General features: G+C 49.6%; 1 protein-coding gene and 1 non-coding gene across 4 annotated transcripts in view; one reads left to right on the top strand and one right to left on the bottom strand.

Annotated features, from left to right (window-relative positions):
* PLEKHB1 (pleckstrin homology domain containing B1) overlaps positions 1-16,661 on the top strand; it is a 414,220-nt gene extending 397,559 nt beyond the window's left edge. Inside the window, exons 2-9 of one of the 3 annotated variants that reach the window (XM_049780442.1) lie at positions 895-962; positions 3,357-3,432; positions 4,698-4,850; positions 6,205-6,307; positions 7,584-7,623; positions 10,619-10,720; positions 15,592-15,691; positions 16,212-16,661. In XM_049780442.1, the coding sequence (XP_049636399.1) occupies positions 3,396-3,432; positions 4,698-4,850; positions 6,205-6,307; positions 7,584-7,623; positions 10,619-10,720; positions 15,592-15,691; positions 16,212-16,351 (675 nt within the window). In that variant the 5' untranslated portion in view covers positions 895-962; positions 3,357-3,395 and the 3' untranslated portion in view covers positions 16,352-16,661. Of the gene's footprint in view, positions 1-823; positions 963-3,356; positions 3,433-4,697; positions 4,851-6,204; positions 6,308-7,583; positions 7,624-10,618; positions 10,721-15,591; positions 15,692-16,211 lie in introns of those variants that run through there. The other 2 variants (XM_049780441.1, XM_049780443.1) reach the window with 2 other exon arrangements.
* LOC126019421 (small nucleolar RNA SNORA51) lies at positions 14,285-14,417 on the bottom strand. The gene has a single exon (XR_007499134.1). It is a non-coding gene; the product is annotated as a small nucleolar RNA SNORA51 (small nucleolar RNA).
* Positions 16,662-17,091: the final 430 nt, after the last annotated feature.

Raw genomic sequence — 17,091 nt, 5'->3', positions numbered from 1 at the left:
CCCTGCATGCTTTACTATGGCTATGGCTTCTTTCTTTTTCATATTTTGGGGGATTTTTGGATTACACCCGGCAGCGCTCAGGGGTTACTCCTGGCTCTACGCTCAAAAATCCCTCCTAGTAGGTTTGGGGGACCATATGGGATGCTGGGATTTGAACCACCGTCCTTCTGCATGCAAGGCAAATGCCCTACCTCCATGCTATCTCTCCGGCCCTTCTTTTTCATTTTTAAATCACACCCATTCTCTGTGATTTTGCACGTTATTTTTCCCAGCAGATAGAAAATTGGGGGAAGGGAGGAGGGATGTGCTGGTTATTTCTCCTTTAATCTCCAATACAGTGCCAGGCACTGCACATGGACCGAGCAAGGAGAAACTAGGAGCCTGGCTTCTAGTACAAATTTACCTTTTGTGCGTGTGTTGAGAGAGAGAGGAGAGAGAGAGAGAGAGAGAGAGAGAGAGAGAGAGAGAGAGAGAGAGAGAGAGAGCAGAGTATGAAACCTAGGGGGTTCACATATACAAAGCAAGTGCTCTGCTCCTGAGCTCCAACTGGAGCTCCCTGCAAGTTTACTTTCTCTAGACAATGAATCAGTATGCTTAGGAGAAAGCATTTCAATGATAAATGAGCGAATACAAAAGGTCATGGCAGAATAAGATGGTAGCTGCAGCCATTCTCCAGTGCTCAGAATTAGCACAAAGCAGGGAAGTAAAGGAAGCCTCCTTTTTCAGAGCTGCAGACTACAAGCCCCAGAAGGCCTCGTGTAAGCATAGTCCCCCCCCCCCCAATGCCTCTCCCAGGGGTGGGGCGGGGCCGGAGGGCGGGGCTGGGGCAGTGAAGCCCAAGGCGCTGCCCTGGGACCAGAGTGCCCCAAGCGATCTGGGGCACAGAAGGCGCAGGCGGATTGGGTGACTGCAGCATCAAGTAGCGGCCCTTTGGCAACAGCATCCGAAGCAGGTGTAGACAGGTGGGTTCATCAAGAAGGTTTAAGAGGGGGAAAGTGCTCCTGGGATTCCTGTGTGATGTGAGAGGGGTGGGAGGCGAGGTGGGGTGCGGGAGCAGGGTTTGGACTGGGGCCCGCCTAGGAGTGCCAACCTTAGCTACGCAGTTACAGGTGAGGTGAGAGCGAGCGGGGGAAGGGCACTGGAAAGCCATCACCCTCAGGCACAAAGGCACCTCGTTTCAAGCTTCATCATATACGTGCACAAGTCTCTTGTTCTGTCAGTTTGTCCATCCATCTGCAATAGCTTGCAGTTATCAGAAAAGGGTAAAGAGTGTTTGTGTGGTTTCCCAAACTTTGCAGCCCGTTGGAATAACCAGAGCATCTTTGAAAGTCTGCCACTGCAGCCTTCCCATTTCATAGGTCTGGGGTCTGGCCTGGATGTGGGGTCTTCCAAGCTCCTACTAGGAAAGCAGTTGAAGCCAGGTTTGTTCCAGGTGAAAACCCTCTCACTGGGCCGGAGAGATAGTATGGAGGTAGAACGTTTGCCTTGCATGCAGATGGATGGTGGTTTGAATCTGGAGACCCATATGGTCCCCCGAGCCTGCCAGGAGTAACCCCTGAGCGCTGCCGAGTGTGACCCCCACAAAAAAAAAGAAAAGAAAAGAAAAAGAAAAAAAGAAAACCCTCTCTGCTGACTCTTCAAGTACCTCTATGAAGTAACTGATCATCGCCAGGCTCCACTGTCTCTAACCAGAGGGAACAGTGTGGATGGATCGTTGAGTCCTTCAGGGGATTATAGATAAACGGTGGAAGGTGTCCCTCTGTCATTGCTGCTGCTAGACTGGCCTTTAAATGGGATGCAGCACATTCTAGGTCCCAGTCCATAAACTCAGGGCAGAAGCTTCCTCCTGGTGGGGGGTGTGTGTGTCTCACTTTCAGACCCCTAAAACCACTGCCCTCCCTGCATAGTTGGAAAGATCTTCCACCCAAAAAAACCTATCTACACTTTGTTCTTCTTGTTTTTTGTTTGTTTGTTTTTTGGCTTTGGGGTCACACCTGATAGTGCTCAGTATTTATTCCTAGCTCTGTGCTCAAGGATCACTCCTGTTGGGGCTCATGGGACCATATGGGATGCTGGGGATGGAACTAGGAATCAAATGTTTGCAAGGCAAACACCCTACCTGCTGTACTATAGTTTCGGCCCTACTTTGTAAACAGCTCAGGAGGGGTCCAAATGGTGAGTGTGTGTGTGAGTGTGTGTGTGTGTGTGTGTGTGTGTGTGTGTGTGTGTGTGTGTGTGTGTAAGCTAGAAGGGTTGGGCCCTGCAAAGCTCAGGGGTTATCCTAGATCTACACTCAGGAATCACTACTAGTAGTGTTTGGGGGACCATATGGAATGTGAGTGATTAAAACAGGTGGCATTGGCTGCATACAAGGCAAATGCCCTACCCACAGTACTATGACTGTCCCAGATCTCTAGGGTTTATTTTTTGTGGGGTAGGGGTTTGGGCCATATCCTGCAGTATTCAAGGATTACTCCCAGCTCAGCACTCAGGAATTACTCTGGGCTGGGTTAGGGGAGAACCATATGAAGTAATAGAGATTGAACCCAGGTCAGGCACATTCAAGGCAAACTCCCTACACACTATGCTATTGCTTGGACCCCTGAACTCCAGGGTTGTTTTTTTTTTGTTTGTTTGTTTTTTGGGCCACACCCAGCAGTGCTGAGGGGTTACTCCTGGCTGTCTGCTCAGAAATAGCTCCTGGCAGGCACGGGGGACCATATGGGACACCGGGATTCGAACCAGCCACCTTTGGTCCTGGATCGGCTTCTTGCAAGGCAAACACCGCTGTGCTATCTCTCCGGGCCCGAACTCCAGGTTTTCTAACATCTGATGAGTGTCTCTGGGGTCAGAGAGACAGTGCAGGGGTTCAGGCACCTGCCTTGCTAATGGCCAGTCCCAGTTTGATCCTTGGATCCCCCACCCCCTCCGTCTTTTCTGAGTGTGGTTCCCAAAATTTTCTCCCTGAAAAGAGCGTTTCTCTCACTGCCTCCTAGACATACTATCATGGGGCTATAGAAGGAGGGGCAAAGAATCCTGGCTCCTGCTCCAACTTCGTCTAGCACAGAGTAGTGGTCCTATTGCTCCCTTTCTCTGCCCACAGGCTTGCATTTGTTGGCCATACATCATTTGGTGTTATTTAGCTGGTTGTTTTGGGGCTACTGTTCAGGGGTAACTCCTGGCTCTACACTCAGGAATAACTCCTGGCAAGGGAGCTATATAGGATGCTGGAAATTGAGCCAGGGCAAGTGCCTTATGAGTTATACCATCTCTGCAGCCACACCAGGCTCTGGGATGCAGGGAAGACAAGGCTGTGGTCTGGTTGCTGAGCGCATTTCTTATGGTTCCTTTAACAGGTTCTTTCCGGCTCCACCCTGGAAAGTCCTTTTGAAGAAATGGCCCTGGTGAGGGGCGGCTGGCTTTGGAGACAGAGTGAGTGATCCCAATCCATGCCCTTCTCTGCCCTCCATCTAGTCTGGGGCCAGGGAAAAGGTGGCTGGTTTGGCCCAACAGAACCCTGGCCTCAGTATCCCTGCCTCTTGGCTCATGCTGTTCTGCCATCCTTCCCATCTCTGGTTGCTTGTTGATTCTGGAATCTTCCAGTTCAGACCCCTTCTGTGAGAAACCTTTCCTGACTTTTTCTTGAACTCCTAATCCCAGCCCTACAGTAGCACTAAACTGGGTATATGGCTCCATTCTCGATTTGTGGTTCAGTTTCCCACAGCCTCCTATGCCTATTTTAATATTTTTCCCCTTTGACTGTCCTGACCTGTAGCCCCCACACGTCAACCCTAAATGGACCCCGGACTATGGGCTCCTCAGCTCAGAGACTGGGTCTGATCCTCTGTAGTTTCCAGTAGCCCTGTTCAGGGCTGGCCCAAGAACAAGACTTGTGCTGATTGAATACACCCTCTGTATTGGAATTTATAAAGTTCTAAGAAGCTCCCATGTCCTTGCACATTTCTGTAAAAATTTTCAGAAACCAAAAAAGCCAAAGCCTGAAGTTGGGATTTCCAGACCCACCTCTCACACATTCAGTATCTGAACAAGCACTACCCAGGGCCAGAAACCCTTTCCTCTCCATTCTTAGATCAGTAAATGTTGAGTTGAGTCCTTCAAGGTTCCAGGCACATTTGGGAGAGGTTTTTGACCTGAATGAGAAAGGCATAGAGGATAAATGGCTCAAAAGGCTGAGTGTTTGCTTTTACCTTGCTTTTTACCTTTGTTTTTACCATAGTCCCTGACTATGGCCAGATGTGGTCCTAAAACAAAGAAAGATCTAGAGATTTAGGGCTTGCTTGATGTTGAAATTCCTCCAAGAATGGGTCTGGGACCAGAAAGGCAGTACAAAGACCTTATACAAAAGTATAAAGTCTTGCATATGGTTGAACCCTGTTCCATTCCCAGCACCACCATAGGTTGCTCCTGAACACAGGGTCAGAAATAGTCCCTGAGTGCCACTGGTCATAGCCCAATAATCCAACCTCCATCCTTATCCCTACAAAACCAATACATTGTCTGGTCTTTCACTTAACATCTGAGTATTTATGGAGCCACTAGTCTGAGTTAGGCCCAAGGGAAGGATGACAAGCAGGCAGATTGTAGGTAAGGGAACTCCAGGGCCCTGCCTTCCCCCCAGCCCCCAACCCCACAGGCTCTGTCCTCAGCCTGCCTTATGGGTCTGGATGGTTGCACAGGCTCCATCCTCCGCCGCTGGAAGCGGAACTGGTTTGCTCTGTGGATGGACGGGACCTTGGGCTACTACCATGATGAGAACGCCTTGGATGAGGAGGACCGTGTGCTCATCCACTTCAATGTCCGCGACATCAAGATTGGCCATGAGTGCCAGGGTGAGCATAGCCGCTGTCTTCTGCCCGGGTGTGTGGGCAACCTCTGGGCAACCCTCTGCAATCAGTCTTGGAAAGCACTTTGCTGCTTTGGGGAATTTCCACACATTGCTTTTTGTCCTCCATCAACTCCAATTCCAATTCTTTGGACTTGATTCTTTTGAAATCCATGTGATTAGAAAATGAAAAGCTGGGCCTGGACAGATAGCACATCGGCGTTTGCCTTGCAAGCAGCCGATCCAGGAACAAAGGTGGTTGGTTTGAATCCCGGTGTCCCATATGGTCCCCCGTGCCTGCCAGGAGCTATTTCTGAGCAGACAGCCAGGAGTAACCCCTGAGCACCGCCGGGTGTGGACCCCCCCCCCAAAAAAAAAAAAAAGAAAAGAAAAAAAGAAAATGAAAAGCTCAGTTCTTTGAGGCACAGGCTTTGCACACCTGGGTCTAATCCTAGACATTCCAAGGAGGGAGCCCTCAGTACTGAGATAGGAGTAGCCCCTGAGAACTGCCAGGTGTGGCCTCCAAACCAAAACAACAAACCAACCAAAATGAAGTTTCTTTTTTAGTTCATCCCCCCCCCCCCCCCCCGTGTTAGACTTAGATATGATACTGGGTCATGGAGATGAGTCAGACCCACCTGCTTTGCTGTCTTGGGGTCAGAAACTTGATGAAAGGAAGTAAAGATGCTGAGAGAAGTAAGGTGATTGCTGCAGAGTTGCACAGCAAATCTTGGCCAAGGCTCATAATCCTAACAGGGAAATGAGGGGAGAGTGGACCCAACTAGGGACATTATGGGGCACTGTGAAAAGGTTGAAAGGGCCTAAAGAATAGAGCAAAGGTGCTAGAGAAACAGCACTGGCCTTGCATGAGGCGATTTCAGTTTGATCCCTGGCACCACTTATCCTGAGCACTTCTATAAGTGATTCTTGAATATAGAGTAGAAATGATCCCCGAACACAGATCCAGGAGTGATCCTTGAACCTCTATAGAGCCTGAAGTGTCCCTTGAGACTGCTGGGTGTAGCTTAACAGTCCCCTCACACTTCACCCCCAGCCAAAAATAAAAATCAAAATTCAAAAATCAGGTAGACCAGAGAGAGAGAGAGAGAGAGAAAGAGAGAGAGAGAGTCAGGGATGTGGCTCAATGGTAGAGTACATGCCTTGCATGTGTGAAACTCTGGGTTTAATCCCTGATTAGCTCCCCCCCACACACACACACAACCCAAATTGTCAATGGTCAATAAGCAGAATGCAGAAATGTCAGCTCTTATTTTTGCTCTTGCTCTGCTGGGGGTGGAGAGGGCTGGGCCCTGAGGTTGGTGGAAGTTCCCCCCACCCCTACTGTGTGTGACCCTCTCTAGATGTGCAGCCCCCCGAGGGCCGGAGTCGAGATGGCCTGCTGACTGTGAACCTGCGGGAGGGCTCCCGCCTGCACCTGTGCGCTGAGACCCGCGATGATGCCATGTGAGTGATTCCCAGGAGGGCAGGAGGATCCTGGGGAATGTGTCAGACATCTCTCAAGAGTGGATCTGCATGGTGTCTAGTAGGGAGCCCAGAAACTTGTCTCAGTCTTCAGGGAGGACTGTGTGGTCCTCATGTGGGGCCCTTGGTAGCTCCAAATGGGGCATCTGACAACCTGAGTGACTGAGGAACAGAGCGCAGTGGGATTCTCAAAGAATCCTCTCTGATGAGAGATGCACTAGTGGAGGCCTTGCTCTGAAGAGAAGACCCTCACCGCTCTAACAGAGACAGACTTCCCTAATTCAAGGGCACCCTGACACCATGACTCTCTACCCTGAGAGACTCAGGCTCCCCTGCTCCCTCACATTCTTTCCCTGCCTACTCTTGGGGAACCAGTGGACTTGGCTCTGAAAGAGATGGGGTGTGTGGGAGCTGCTGAGCTCTGGGAAGACAAAGCACAGAGCAGCCTTGTCCAACCAGCCAGGTGCCATGACAACCAACAAAGACCCAATTGTCTGATGTCTACTTGGTTTTGCCCCGGGTCGCTGGGGTCAGAGCGCAGGGATCTGTTTGTAGGTTTGGGAGGAGGAGTGGCCCTAGGGTGTCAGAATCTAAGGCCCTAAGAGCCCAGACAAGCTCCACTGTTCCTTACCTAGATAGGGAGAATGGAATTTCTGCAGGGGCAGAGACTGTGAGCTGAAAATGAACTAAGGATGGACCTAATTCATTGAGAAGTGTCTCAACAGGCTGGGGCACAGGCTTTGCATGTGGGAGGTCTGGATTTAATCCCCAGCACCACAAGGTCCCCCAAACATTATTAGGAGTACCCCCAGAACACTAAGTTGGGAATTATAGTCTCTGAGCACCAATGACTGTGGTTCCAAAAAACAAACCAATGGGGCTGGAGAGACAGTACAGTGGGTAGGGAGCTGGCTTTGCATGCATCCACCTGGGTTTAATCCCTGATACCCCATATGGTCCCTCAAGTACTACCAGGAATGATCCCTGAGCACATTTAGGAATAATCCCTGAGCACTAAGGGTGAGTATCCCAAAATGAACATAACAAAACAAAACAGACCCAAACCTATTCAAAGAAATAGGAAATTCTAACTCAGTTAAGGTATCTGGTGTTGCGTGGTCAGGAAGGGGGCAGCTTTATTCCTCAGGGGAGTTCCCCCTGCACCAAAGACTGGGCTGAGGAGGGAAGTCTGAAATGTGGGGTTCAGAGCCTCCTCTCTCAGACTCCTGCCTCATGCTTTGGTGGGTTTGTTTTGCAGAGCATGGAAGACAGCATTGATGGAGGCGAACTCCACCCCGGTGAGCCCCCTCTCCCCTCCCTCCATCCCTTGCCTCTCTACTGACCCTCCTGTCCCACCTGCCATAGAATCCTGGGGGAATGCAGATTTGGTTTCTACCTATTTGGAGGTCTCGGTTCATCTCTGTCAGGGAGTAGACTTGAGAATCACAAGCTGAGTCCCCAGCTAATGGGGCAGAAAACTGACTAGTCCTGAGGTGGGGAGTGGCATCCAGAAGTTGGGGAGAGACTCTGTCTTTCCTGAGTAGCTGTATGTGGCAGATGTGGTACAAGGCAGTCCTGGCTGTTCCTCATGAGTCCTGTAGGGTTGTGATTGCTGCTTTCTTTCTGCAGCTAGGACACAGCTTCGAATGGGAGAGAGAGGCAGGTAAAGGGGCTGAGCATAAGATCTGCATACAGGGCCCGGAGAGATAGCACAGCGGCATTTGCCTTGCAAGCAGCCGATCCAGGACCAAAGGTGGTTGGTTCGAATCCCGGCGTCCCATATGGTCCCCCGTGCCTGCCAGGAGCTATTTCTGAGCAGACAGCCAGGAGTAACCCCTGAGCACCGCCGGGTGTGACCCAAAAACCAAAAAAAAAAAAAAAAAAAAAAAAAAAAAAAAAAAATCTGCATACAGTAGGAGAAGTTCAGTCCCTGCACTTTCAAACACTGAGCTGGGCAGTGCCCCTGATTACCTCCCAGTGTGGCCCAGAAACAAAACTCTCAGCTTCATTCACCCCCACAACAAATAGTTGCTGCTGCATATGAGTTGGGTGCAGGCCCCATGCCATGCACCAAGAATCAGAGCAGAGTCAAAAGACATAGACTGTGCCCTCTCCGACTCACCTAGCAGGGAGCCAACAGGGAGACCATCATCTCCTGTTTCTGTGGCCCCAGATGAGTGCTCTGACGAGAGATGCTGGGTGTACTCCTGCCTGGGTGACAGCTCAGGTGGGAAGCAGACACAAGACTAGGATTAACCTGAAGAATAAGAGAGAGAAACCCGGGGAAAGTGGTGATAAAGAAAATAACTTTCTAGGCAGTGGGTGCCTAGAACAGCAAGTGCCAAGGTCCCTGAGCAAACTGTAAACAGAAGGCAGGTGTGAGCTTAAGGAGCAAGGGGATATTGGCAGACAGAAGCAAGCCCTGTGGGCTATTAAAGATGGGATTTCTGGGGCTGGAGAGATAGTATAGCAGTTAGGGAGCTTACCTTGCCTGTGGCTGACCTGGGCTCATTCCCTCGCATCCCAAATGATCTCCTGAGCCCCCTATCTCCCGGGAGTGATTCCTTTGGGGCAGAAAGAAGAAAGCCTTGAGCACCAGGTATGACCAAAACCAAAATAGCAACTAAAAAAGGAGTTTCAGCTTTGAGCACCGTGAGCCAAGGGCAGTTCTTCGGAGGAGCTGTGAAGTTTTAAACAGCTTGTGGTAGGGAGGGTACAGATCGTAGGAGGTGAGAGAAGATGTCCTGAGAAGGACGTTCAGTGAAAAGACAGGGACAGTCCTGGTGACAGTGAGGACTACACTCTGGCTTGCTGTCAGACACATGGCTGAGAGTCAGATTTGAGGAGGGAGTTGGCAGAGCTTGATGGGGTGGAGGCATGCGGAGCTACACAGCAGGCTGGAGAGAAAGCATGGAGGCAGTGCATTTGCCTTTCATGCAGAAGGATGGTGGTTTGAGTCCGGGTATCCCATATGGTCCCCCGAGCCTTCCAGGAGCGATTTCTGAGCGTAGAGCCAGGAGTAACCCCTGGGCGCTGCCGGGTGTGACCCCCCCCCAAAAAAAAGAGGAGCTGCACAGCTCCGTCTCCTCTGTCTCACCGAGCCCTTGGCTCTGGTCTACCTTGGACCTTACCTTAGCTGCTCCCACCCCACAGGCTGCTATTGCTGAGTCTCATTTTACAGATAGGTAAGTCAAGGTACAGAGAAGGGGTCAGTACATTGAAGGAGCTATGGGAGTAGATGTGGGAGTGACGTGACCACAAGAGGGCTCAGAGTGGAGGAACATGTGGAGGAAGAGAGAAGGGGAAGGTGAGTCACAAAGGCCGCATGAGAAATGGATTGAAGTACAGCTGAGGGAACAGTATCCTGAGGATTGTGGGGCATTAGTCTGGGGGGCTGTGGTCAGATTTTGGGGTGCAGACTCAGTTTCTGGGTAGAAACTAGAGTAGGGAAAGATGAGACTAAGGAGGCTGAGGGAATGGTCAGCCAAGTGCAAGGACCACCTCTTTGAGAAACTCAGGTCTGAGACCAAATGCCTCTATTGTAGGGAGCATCCTGAGGGGAGAGTGGAGGTGAGGGCTGACCGTTCTGCACTCAGTGACTCTATGAAGCGGCCTTGTCTCTTCTCTACCTGTCCTGCTTACCACATACACAGACCATAAACACTCCCATACCCCCATATCACACTTCTCTTGCATTCACACACTTCACTTAGACACCATCGGCTTCACACCCCACCCTGTACACCATATATACCACACACATACATGCACACACATACATGCACACACATGTCTCTCTCTTCCATTGCTCTGTGTCTCTGTGTCTATAGCACTGCATCTGTCTGTCTGTCCATGCTGCAGCCCATGTCTCTAAGCTGTCGTGTACTTATAGAGCAGACCTTGTGCTTTGCCTGCCCACACTGCATGTTTCTGTCCCACTCTGGGCGGAGGTTCCAGGTAGGGACACACAGGATAGAGGGAACAACCAAGGTCATGTCTGGGGACTGGAGGAGGGGGAGTCGTCCATCAGGGCAGCTGATCCCAGGGCAGTCTGTGACAAAGAAGCCTGTGACAGTGCTGGGACCGCTGCCTGACTCTCATTCTTCTCTTAACTCATAGCAAAATCTCCTCCCTTCTCCAAACCTGACAGAGGTGCACTAAGAATGCCCCCCTTCCCAGTGGCTAAATGTTCTGGGAGGTCCTGGAAACCCAAGAGCTGAGTCCAGGCGAAAGGGCCACTGACGCCCATCTCTCCCCTTCCCTTCCCTTCCTGGGGTTCTGTGGCTTGCACAGCCCCCCGCTGGTGTTGTCCCTCCCAGGAGCCGCCGGGTTTGCCCCACAGTCAGGTGTGGGAGCCGTTCGTGGAGCCCCTGTAAGTTTGAGAGGCGGATCTGGGTAAGTGCTGGCTCAGCCCTCCTTGCCTCACTTTGGATGCCAGGGTGTCCTTTTAGAACTGGCTGGTTCCTTCCTTCCCAGCCCATGAATGTTCCATGGCTCCCCCACCTACGCACAGGCCAACTGCTCTAGCCTAGATCTGCCCTGACCTCTAGCTGACTCACTCTTCCATGCTGGCAATGCTCTGCCTGTCTCTCTATGACTATGACCAGCCTTTCCTCTTCCAGCCTCTGCACATGCTCTTCTCTCTGCTTCATATCCCAGTTTTCTTACTCGCCTGATAAAGGGCCGATAGTCTTCTAAGACCCTTCTCAAAGCTGCCACCTCCCCAGTGAATTGCTCCCAGACCTCTAGGCACATGCCATGAGCTGAGCTCTGACTTCAACTTGCCTTCTCAGTGTTTGTTTCTGTCTCTGTTCTCTCTTGAGACCAAAGCAAGGACCAAGTCTGCTCAGCTCAGTCCCTGTGGAGTCTGACATAGGCATAGGTATACAGCAGGTACTCAATGAGTGTTCCAAGGGCCAGACAGCTAGTACAGCGAATAGGATGCTTGTGTTGTATATGGCTGACCCAGTTTTGAACCCTGAAATCCCATTTTGTAAGAAATGATTTCTGAGCACAGAGCTTGGAGTAAATCATTGAGCACCACTTTGTGTGACATCCCCCCCCCCAAATAGAGTGCTCAATGGAGAGACTGTCTCTCCTTATCTTTCTTGTTCTGGGTGCAGGAGAGTATAGTGCAAGAATGCCTCAAGCAGAGCTCAATAGATGAGCAAATAATAGATGGTTAAAGGAAGAAAGGAGAAAGACCTGTCTTTGATGACATTGCTGTCATGAATAATTCAGTCTGTGTCTGTCTGTTCTCCCTCACCCCAGTGCTTTTGAAAGGATGTGGGGAAAAATACAGTATATTTTCCTAATGCTCAGCCTTGCATGAAGTGGGATCAGAGGGGGGCTTGTAGCAAAGTGCCTGTGGTCCTAGTCAACTCTGAACTCATTCTAGCAGAGTGGCCATCTATCTCTGAGGCTGTGCCTGACACCATTTATGAAGTTACCCTCCCAAATGATTAAGTCCTGCCTCTGGGAGAGCTGTAATTCTATGAGCTGGGATGTTAGAACTCTGACTTTTTCTTCTGGTTGGGACATAGATCAACAGATTGAGCACATATAGGAGAATTGGGTTCAGTTCCTGCTACCATCAATTCCTTGGTCCATTAGTACACTGGGAGAAACCTTGAGCACTAATCTAGGAGTAGCTTCTCAGCATCACAGGTGTAGCCAAGCACTATTCTCCTCAAAATGCAAAACATCTGAGATTTGAATTGGGGTGGAATTCAGTGGTAGAGCCTTGCATGTGTGAAACTCTTACCTAGAGTTTTAGGTTTTAGGATAGGTTTTAACCCTATCATCGCCTCATTTTAAAACATAATTTTAAAATATTTCTCTAGATGGGCTAAGGAGACTGCTTAAAAAGTGTTGACACTTTGAATCCCGGCATCCCATATGGTCCCCCGAGCCTGCCAGGAGTGATTTCTGAGCATGGAGCCAGGAGTAACCCCTGAGCACTGCCGGGTGTGACCCAAAAACCAAAAAAAAGTGTTGACACTTGCCTTGGCATAGATAGGTGAAAGTTTGATCCCTGGTAGCACATGATCCCCAGAACTCCACCTGCTGGTCTCTAGCAGCACTGTACTGCAGGCTTAAACCATGAGCCATTCCTTATCACAGGGAATGCCCATGCCTTCCTTCAGGGTGACGTGGAGTTGACAGGAAGGGAAGAAGGCCAGAGCACTGCTTGGCAGGCTCCTAAAGGAAAAAAAGATTCTCCTGATGTTTCTGTTGTATGGGGATCAGAATGCTGGGATCACCTATTATATAGACATGACAAGGTTCTCTCTCACAGTGCCTTGGGAGGACAGTAGGGAAAGATGGTCTATTCACAAATGAGAAAAGAGCAGCTTTAAGAGGTTATATAACTGGAGTAGAGTCACCTAGTCCATAAGTAGTAATTCATTCTCCCATACTCAGAAATACTTCAGCAAATGCCTTGCATTTGTGAGGTTCAATCCCAGCAATGCAAACACACACACACCACCACCACCAACAACAACAACCACAAAAAACTCACCACTCCATAGTTTAAAGATGTTGAAAAGTAGGCTTTAAAAGATTTTAAACCCGGGGCCTGAATGGTGGCACAAGTGGTAAGGCATTTTACTCTGCAGGCGGCTAACCTAGGACAGACCGCAGTTCCATCCCCTGGCATCCCATATGGTCCCCCAAGCCAGGGACTATTTTTGAACGCATAACCAGGAGTAACCTCTGAGCGTCACTGGGTGTGGCCAAAAAAACACACACATATATATATATATATATATATATATATATATATATATATATATATATACACACATATATATATATCTCACTTCCTAATATACTGCAAGATACTTTGACCCTGGGGCCTAAGGCTGGAATAAGAGTATACCTAGGCACTTGCCTTGCATGCAGTAGACCTGGATTATATCCCCAGTACCCAATGATCCCTGAGCACAGAGCCAAAAATAAGTTCTAAGAACTACCAGGTGTGCCCCCCAAACAAACAACAACATTGTGAACCTTTGTACACAACAGCTTTTCTGAGGAAAGAAGCTCATTAACATATAACCTCCCAATTGGCTGGCCCAGTCCTCTCCCACAAAAGAGGTCAGGACTGCAAAAAGGGCTGATGGGGATCCAGCTCTGAGAGTCTGTCCTTGGGGCTCGTTGCCAAGTGACTGGTAGAGTTTACCTTTGGGCCTCCCAGGGCTGGAGGGTAGAAACAGGTGACCCACAGGGAGATCAGTTGTTTATATATTCTCTTCAGAGACTTAACAGCTCCTTGTGTAGCTATAGGGTAAGTGTGACTCTAAACCTCAACTTCCTTAGCATAGTATTGGGGGTCTGAGTGCTTGCATCTCTTTTTCTGACTACTCTCACCTAAAAGCCCTCTTGGGTTCCCCTTAGGAAAGGAGCACCATCAAATAAAACTTCTTGTTTGAGTTCCTCCCACACTCTCACTGTCAGGATCTCCATCACCTGAAGCTGGAGTCAGAGACTGGAGACCAATGTTCAAATCTAGCCCTAAATAAAAACAACCTACCTCCCATGTCCCAGAGAGCCTGTTAGATTCAGTACCCACTCTAAGCCTTGGGGCTGAGTTGCTGTGAGGCATGGTGTTTCCAAGACTGTAAGAGCCATGTTCACTAGGATATGATGAATAATACTAGAATCTAAAATCCTCAGAGAGCTGAATGAAAAATGGGGAGGACATCCCCAGCAACAAAGAAATAGCATGGAAATTTCATCTCTTATAACTGCTCTTTTTAGACTACTCTAAAGACATATGACTCCACCTCTACCCTCTCAAACTTATTTAATCTGATTTTGGGATTTGAGGTGTGCCTGGGACCAAATACAGGGCCGCACCATACAAGGATCTACCAAGAAGCCCCATCCTCCTGCTGCTTTTTTTTCCCAGTTTGTCTTCTTCTCCAAACTACCCTGAAATTGTGTTCTTCTTTTTCATGTCCCTCCATTCACAATATAGACCAAGCAAAGGGTCTGGGCTGAGGTGTGTATGGAGTTACATTTACTGTTCCTCCTCTTTCTATAACAGTTGGTGTAGAAACACAGTCTATGTTAGCAATGGGATACCCAAAAATGTGTTTTTCAAAGTCACCCATAATTCCCAAGTTGTCAAAACCAATGATATGTTCCTGAGGATGGGCAGCAGAGCAGATGTAGAAAATCAAACCATGAAACCTGGTTTCTGGTGTACTGTGTGTGGGAAATAGGTATAAGAGGGAAGGGTGCCATCCTGATTTCTGGGTTTGAGTGATGAAGGAGGCATTTAGAGAAAAGTATGACAGGAAGAGCAGGGTTGGGGTGGGTGTGGAAAGTTGATGAAATCACTGAGATAGGTTGAATTTGAGTAGCCTGAATTTCTCAGAGAAGCTGAATGTACAATCTGGTGTACAGTCAAGTTGGAGATTTGGTGGGAAAAGTGGTTAAAAGAGGGGATCCTGCCCCCTCTCCAAGTCCAGTCTTTCAAGGGTGTCATGAAGGGCTTGTGTTGTCAATATATTAATTGTTTCTTGACGTTCATTCAGCTGAGTCTTTGGGTGATGCCTGGAAGTCCTTGACTTTGAGAAGCTCCCCTTTGGAATGTAGGCAGGGAGAAGACAGGAAGAATCAGTCTGTACAGAGCTAGACCCAGGGCTTCCTGGGATCTCTAAGAGGAAGGAGAGAAGAACACTAAAGATTCCCTAAGCCTCCAACTATGGCTCTGCAGAATTGTGCAGATAATGTCTTTGGTAGGAATCAGAGGAGGTAACATGCCAACAACTCCCCAGGTCCTGGTACATTGGAGATACTCAATAATGGTTGTAGTAACCTTCCAACCCCCTTTCTTCTTTTCCTTCTTTCCTCACCAACCCTCTTATTTTCTGGGTTGGGGGCACAGCCAGGTTCCCCTTCTAGTGACTAGGAGAGGGGAAAAATCCACCAGCTTCTCTAAGTAGCATTATTGGGGTGGGGCTATTAGCAAATACTGGTCTGCCTGTGCAGGGCAGTTGGGAGCCATGGAGGATTTTCAAATGTGGGTCAAGTACTGTGTGGGAATTGGAGCTGGGTGTAAAGTTTTAGAGGACAGGAACCATGTACCCATGGGAAGGTCTTATTTGGGAGTTTCTGGTCCCTGGGAACACCTTTATAAACTTGGTGGTGAGTGGGGGTGGCTTTTTGAATCTAGAGGATCCTGAGCTGGGTGTGAAAATAGGGAACCAAATTGGGGTTAGATATCTGGCAGCTGACCAGATGGGACTCCCCAGGTGCGTGTCTACAGCCCATATCAAGACTACTATGAAGTGGTTCCCCCCAACGCACACGAGGCGACTTACGTCCGCAGCTACTATGGACCAGCCTATGCAGGTAAGTCTCTGGACTGCCAGGTCCCTGCCTCCATCTAGACCCAGCCTTTCTTAACCTATCAGGGGGGATGCCTTGTTATTTCAGTAATAAAGTATTTTCCAAGTCGGGAGCTCACTCCAGGCACTCCCTGTCCCGACATTCTGAGTAGCACTGAAATCATCTTTCCAGGGGGCAATCTCTCCTTTCTGGACCTGGCTGCCCGTTCATATTCGTTCTTGAGCTAGTGGTGACCCCTGGTGGCCAAAGTAGGAATGGCTGTCTCCTCACGTCCAGGGTCTGGCTATAGACCACCCCAGTAATTATGCAGGTGTGCAGAGACCCTTGGCCTAGTCCCACAGTCTCATCTGTAGTTAATCTGAGGCTAGAAGCTGTGAGTACTGAGTATGCTCCCTGCCTGCATCAAGGAGTCAGTTCTCCATGGTGGAGAGGGGGCTGACTGAGCCTTTTCCTTGGATTGGGCAGGAGCTCTTGGAGCTCTGTCTGTCTCCATTCTCTGACCCTCTGGTTTTTTTTTCTGCAGGTCCCGGCGGCGTGACACATGTGATCGTCCGGGATGATCCCTGTTACAGCTCTGGCGCCCCGCTGGCCATGGGTATGCTGGCAGGGGCGGCCACGGGAGCCGCTCTGGGCTCACTCATGTGGTCTCCGTGCTGGTTCTGAGCCCCAGGAACCTGAGCGCTGGACCTGTGGGCAGAAGAGTAGAAGCTCCCTAGCCCTCCTAATCTCCCCCCTGACCCCCACCATCCCAACCAGCGCTGCCCCCTCTTTGGCCTCTTTTGCTTTTTAGCTCCTTCTGGGCTTGGACCAACCCTTCCACTCATTACCCTCACCCCCAATTAGGGAAGAAGTTGCCACATCAAGCACAAACTTGGCTCAGAAGCTTCAACTTACCACCAGGCACCCCAGAAATTGACATATTCTCACAACCCCACCCCACAACACAGTAGGGCATAGAAAGCGAAACTCAGTGGATTTTAAGTTCCCCAGGCCCTGGCACCAGTGGCACGAACGAGACACTCTTCTGTCCTGTAGTTCCCGGCAGTGAGCCAGGCAGTCATGGGGCATGCAGGAAGGTCTGGCAGGTAGGTGGGGAGAACAGTCGTGGGTGGGCAAGAGTGCAGCGCTACGTACATCATGCATGTCCAAGGGGAAGGGCAGGGACAGGGCCCCAATTACGGGGATCTTCCAGGCTATAGTTCTCTGGATAAGGGGAAGATAAGGACTTTTGAGAAAGGGAAGTAAAATAAACATACTGCTGTCTTCTTAATACTGACTCTACCTAACCCAACTCTACTTGAATTGATCCCCATCTTTTCTTAATACTAACACTACCTAACTCTCAACTCTACCTGAATTGATCCCCATCTTTGTTTACTAGCAGCTTCCTGAGTCCCTTCTAC

This window comes from Suncus etruscus, chromosome 9, assembly GCF_024139225.1.
Source record: "Suncus etruscus isolate mSunEtr1 chromosome 9, mSunEtr1.pri.cur, whole genome shotgun sequence".
Taxonomy (NCBI): Eukaryota; Metazoa; Chordata; class Mammalia; order Eulipotyphla; family Soricidae; genus Suncus; species Suncus etruscus.
This window is presented reverse-complemented; position numbering and strand designations above follow the sequence as displayed.